We start from the raw sequence: 5,431 nt of genomic DNA on the forward strand, positions 1-5,431 counted from the left end.
GGCACCTCCTGGTCGGCGTACTTGACGGCCACGGTGTAGGGCCCGTCGGTGGCCGGGGTGTAGTTCACCTTGTGGGTGCCGTCCCCGTTGTCACGCACCTCCACCGGCTCCGCCAGGCCTGCGGTGGGGGGGGGGGCAGTCAGTGGGGCCGGGCGCCCCGTGGGGGCGCAGTGCCCCTGGGACAGAGCTTCCCGTGGGGCAGGGCACCCATAGGAAGGGCTCCCCATAGGCCACGGCACCCCCGGGCAGGGCACCCCTTGGGAGGGGGCACCCGGTGGGTCTGGGCTTCCTATGGGGCAGAGCATCCCCTGGGGCAGAGCACCCTATGGGGCAACCCCCCCCCCCAAGCTGTGCCCCTGTCCCCTGTGCCCCGCGGTGCCCACGTACCGGAGGGGCCCAGCAGCGTGACCTCGAGGGGGGCCAGCCCCGCCGAGCTGCAGTCCACGGTGAAGGTCTGGGGCACCCGCGCCCTCACGCTGGGGCCCAGCCCCGGCCCCGAGCACTTCACCTTGCTGGGGTCCACCACGTCCTTCACCGGCACCCGGAACGGGCTCCCTGGGGAACGGGGATACGGTCAGCACGGGACTGGGGACAGCATCAGCACGGGGTCGGCACGGACGTGCGAGCACCGCGGGCCCAGGGCCAGCACACGTGTGGGGTGAGCGTGGGCACCGGGTGAGCRCGGGTGTGGGGTCGACACGGACACAGGGACACCAAGGACACGGGAGCAACACTGCCACAGGGACACCACRGGTGTGGGATCAGCATGGTGTGGGGTCATCAGGGACATGGGGACAGCATGGGTGTGGGGACACCCTGGGTATGGGATCAGCATAGGCGTGAGGCCACCACTGGCACAGAGACAGCAAGGACACCGGGACACCACGGCCATGGGACCAGCATGGACATAGGGACACCACTGACATGGAGACAGCAGGGGGACAGCGCCGCGGCAGCACGCTCACAGGATCGTCACCAGCACGAGGTGGCACAGGCACTCAGCACCATCCCGCAGCCACCAGCACCCAGGACCCAAGTCCACCCCACAGCCACGCTAGTGCCCACCACCCCGCACCCCCAGTCCCGGTCCCCGGCGCGCACCGGGGATGGGGTGGCCGCCGAAGGTGATGTTGACGTCGTAGTCGCCGGCGGTGAAGGGGATGTACTCCACGGTGCAGCTCCCGTCCTTGTTGTCCTTGCATGACATCTTGGCCTCCGAGGGGCCCTCGATGGCCAGCCCCAGCCCCCCGGTGCCCGCACCCCTGGGGGACACGGGGGACGTGAGGGGCTGGGTACCCCACAGCCACGGAGCCCCTACCAGGGCGTCCCCAAAGCCAGGCAGACCCAGTGGTCACAGCTCAGGTCGGGACATGGCAGGGGACAGAGTGGCTCTGGGACCCGTTGCCAGCGGCGGGCAGGGGTGCCATGGTGGGGGGGGAGGACAAGGTGCCACAACGGTGGCAGGACTGGTTGCTGGAGAGGATGGGGTGCCACGCTGGTGACAGAGGCCCTGCCTTCGGGGCAGGGTGCCATGTCCATGGGGGTACCGGGTGGTGCCATGTCCATGGCAGGGTGACGTGTGCCACATGCATGGTTGGGGTGGGGGGAGGGAGATGCAACATCAGTGGCAGGGTGATGGGACGTGTCACATCAGTGGCAGGGTGCCAAGTTGATGGTGAGGGGAGAGAGGTGCCACCTTGGTGGCAGGGTGCCACATCCGCAGCAGTGTGGGAGAGATGCCACGTCCATGGCAGGGTGTCACCTCCGTGACAAGGGGACAGAGGTGCCACGTCCATGGCAGGGTACCATGCGCATGGTCAGGATGGGGTGCCCCATTCGTGGTGGGGGATAGAGGTGCCTTGTCCATGGCAGGGGTGCGGAGGTGCCACGTGTGAGGAGGGGTGACAGAGGTGCCACATGCATGGCAGGGTGCCATGTGCATGGTAGGGGATGGAGCTGCCCCCTACGCGGTGGGGGTGGAGGTGCCGTGTGCGACGGAGGTGCCGCAGGGCGGCGGTGGCACGTGCGCGGCGGTCCCTACCTGGTCTCCACGGTGAAGCGGTTGGCCTTGTTGACGAGGCCACCCTCGAGGCCGGGGCCGTGGGCCCGCACGCGGCTGGGGTCGCAGCCCTCCGCCACCGCCACGCGGAAGGGGCTCTTGGGCACCGGCACGTCCTCGTAGGTCACCTCCACGCGGTGCACGCCTGGGGACAGGCCGTCAGCCCCCGGACGCCTGGGTCCCCCCAACGGCGGCTCGGCCAGGGCAGCCCGGGGCCGCGGGAGGGCCCCGGGCTGGGAGATTTGGGGGTCCCTGACTGGAGAAGTTTGGGGGGATTTTGAGGGTACCTGACTGGGGAGCTTTGGGGGGTTCCTGGCTGATGGATCTTAGGGGGTTCCCTGGCTGGGGGATGTTCCCAGGCCAGGGGAAGACTTGGGGGTCCCTGTTTGGAGAGGGGCTTGAGGGTCCCTAGCTGGAGGGTTTTGGAGGGATCTCTGGGGCGGTTTGGGGGGTCCTGCTGGAGATTCCTGGCTGGGGGAATTGGGGGTCCCAAGGGAGGGATCCCCAGCTGGGGACCTTCCCGAGGGCTTGGGGTCTCTGTCCTGGGGTCTCCACCCGAGTGCCTGGGGTCGCTGGCCAGGCGGGGCTCACCATCCTCGTAGGGGGTGTAGTCGACGCGGTAGGTGCCATCCCCATGGTCGGTGATGTAGGTGTCCGTCTTGGCGCCCGAGGGGTTCACCACCCGGGCCTTCACGTGGGGGCCCCCGGTCTTGGTGAGCGCCCGGGCGTCCACCGTGAACTCGGTGCTCACCTCCCGCAGCACCCCTGCGGCACAGCGCCGCGGCATCAGCACCTCCGCGGGGCTCCGTGCCCCCGGCACGGCCGAGGCCGAGGCCAGGACGTACCTCCACCCCCAGCCTGTCCCAGCACCCACAGGCCATGCCCTGGCCATCCCTGTCCCTGTCCCGCCACCCCACAGCGCCTGAACAACAGGGTGAGGGCAAAAAGTTGGGGCTGGGGAGGAGGTGACGATCGCCGTGCAGAGGAGGTGATGGTCACCGTAGGGAGGAGGCGACAGGTCCTCATGGGGAGGAGGTGATGGGTCCTCATGGGGAGGAGGAGACAGGTCCTCAAGGGGAAGAGGAGACAGGGCCCCACAGGAAGGAGGTGGTGCCCTATGGGGAGGAGGTGACAGTCCCCCTGGGGACTAGGCAACAGGTTCCCAATGAGAAGAGATGACAGTCCCCAGTGGGAGGAGGTGACAGTCCCTACATGGAGGAGGTGATGGTCCTCACTGAGAAGACATGATGGGCACCTATGGGAGGAGGTGAAGGGTCCCCAGGGGAGGAGGTGACAGCCCCCACGCTGAGGATGTGACAGTGCCTGTGGCGAGGGGGTGACAGTGCCCAGAGGTCCCCCGTGTGAGGGGGTGCAGGGTGCCCATCGGGGGGTGCTCACCTCGGGGCTCCACGCCGGGGCCATAGACCTTGACACCGCTGGTGTCAACAGCGGGGTCGACGGTGACGCGGATGGGGAACTTGGGCACGGGGTGCCCACCGTACTTGATGGTGATGGTGTAGGAGCCGGGGCAGGCGGGCGTGTAGGTGATGGTGTAGGTGCCATCCCGGTTGTTTTGGATGAGCACCTCGGCCTTGACGCCCGAGTCTGAGATGATCTCGATGGTGAGCTCGGCGTCGCCCGCTTTGGAGCAGTCCACCATGAAGGTGGCCACCTCGCCGGCCTTGCCGCGCTCCAGCCCGGGGCCGCTGGCCGTCACCTTGCTGGGGTCGAACACCGGCTTGACGTCCGCCTTGAAGGGGCTGCCGGGGATGTGGTGGTCGGCGAAGAGGATGTTGATGGCGTACTCGCCCGGCTCCGTGGGCAGGTAGGACACCGAGCACGACCCGTCGCCGTTGTCCTGGCACTCGATCTTGGCCTCGCACGGCCCCTCCACCGTCAGCCCCAGCCCGCCSGTGCCGGCGCCCTTGGTGTCGATGGTGAAGGGGGCCGGCGTGCCCACGAAGCCGCCCTGCAGCCCCGGCCCGTAGGCGCACACCTGCGGGAGCGGGGCCGTCAGCACGTCCTCACCACGCGAGGGGTGCGAGGAGCAGGCGTGCGAGCGTGCAACGACCTGAGCGCGGGGCCAGGCAGGCAGGGAGCGTGCGCACAGCGTGCAAGTGCTTTGTGCGTGCAAGGACCGTGCACGCGTGCAACCGCGCGTGCAGGGAGCGTGGGCACGATCAGCCTGTGCGTGCACGCGGGGAGGTGTGATCAGCACGTGCGCTACATCCGTGTGCAAGTGTGCACGTGTGTGAGTGGGGAGGGCAGCGTGCCAGCGATGGGAGCACGCGCGGGACACGTGCAGCCTGCGCGGGCAGTTGCACACGCAGCGCACAAGCAGGGAGCGCGCGCTCGAGCGAGCCGGCGCCGCGCTCACCTTGGAGGGGTCGGGGGGCAGCACGGCCTCGACGGCGAAGGGGCTGCCGGGGACGGGGTGCCCGTCGTAGGCGACGTCCACCTTGTAGGGCCCCTCCTCGGGCGGCATGTACTTGACGGTGTGGGTGTCGCTGGTGGAGCCCGTCTCCACCTTGCAAGGGATGGGGCGCCGCGAGGGCGACGTGATCTTCACCTCCACCTTGCCCTGCCCGCCGGCCCCGTGCGTGTCCACCGTGAACTCCTGGTCCTTGCCCACGTCCACCTCTGCGGGACCGTGGTGTCAGGGCGGGCGCCCCAGCACCCCAGCCTGCACGGCTGCCCCCGGCCCGGGAGGACCCAAACCCCCACCCCGGGGTGCAGACTATGCCCAGAAGACCCCATATCCTGCCAGAGCTCATCAGCCCAGGGGGCACCTCGTGCCTGGGGAGACCCACGCCCTGCCAAGGTGCCACCACCCCAGGGTGTACCCCATGCCGCGGGGGTCCATMCCCTGCCAGGGTGTCTGCATCCCAGGGTGCAACCCATGCAAGGGGGGACCCAACCCCCACCCCACGGTGCACCCCATGACCAGGGGCTCCCATACCCTGCCAGGGTCCCCCCCACCCCAGGGTGCACCCCATGCATGGTGAGACCCATACTACATTGTCAGGTTTCCCTCACCACAGCATGCACCTCCTGCTTGGGGATCCCATGCCCTGCCTGGGTGCCACCACCCCAGGGTGCACCCCATGTACAGGAGTCCAAACCTTGCCAGGGTGCCCCCCCCACACCCCAGGGTGCCCCCCAGCCCGGGTGCTGCACTCACTGCTGTTGAGGCCCTGCACTTTGACCTTGCTGAGCTGCAGGGCAGGTGCCACGTTGACGGCAAAGGGGCTCTTGGGCACCTGGTCACCTCCGTAGGTGACCACCACGGCCATGTTACCCTGCGGGCACACAGGCACCTCAGGGTGCTGCCCGGGGGGGCAGGAGGGGCCCACACCCACCAGGGGCGCTGGG

General features: G+C 68.9%; 1 protein-coding gene across 1 annotated transcript; it reads right to left on the reverse strand.

Moving 5' to 3' along the window:
* Positions 1-4: 4 nt before the first annotated feature.
* On the reverse strand, positions 5-5,381 carry LOC146600866 (filamin-C-like; the record flags this gene model as incomplete). Its single annotated transcript, XM_085316476.1, has 8 exons — positions 5,241-5,381; positions 4,437-4,699; positions 3,458-4,055; positions 2,651-2,824; positions 2,042-2,204; positions 1,102-1,262; positions 388-555; positions 5-118 (listed from the first exon to the last, which is right to left on the reverse strand). Coding segments are annotated over exons 1-8 (1,753 nt in total), but the record flags the coding sequence as incomplete, so codon positions are not given.
* Positions 5,382-5,431: the final 50 nt, after the last annotated feature.

This window comes from Rhea americana, unplaced genomic scaffold (assembly GCF_003343005.1).
Source record: "Rhea americana isolate MKP2758 unplaced genomic scaffold, rheAme1 scaffold_1121, whole genome shotgun sequence".
NCBI classification, from domain to species: domain Eukaryota; kingdom Metazoa; phylum Chordata; class Aves; order Rheiformes; family Rheidae; genus Rhea; species Rhea americana.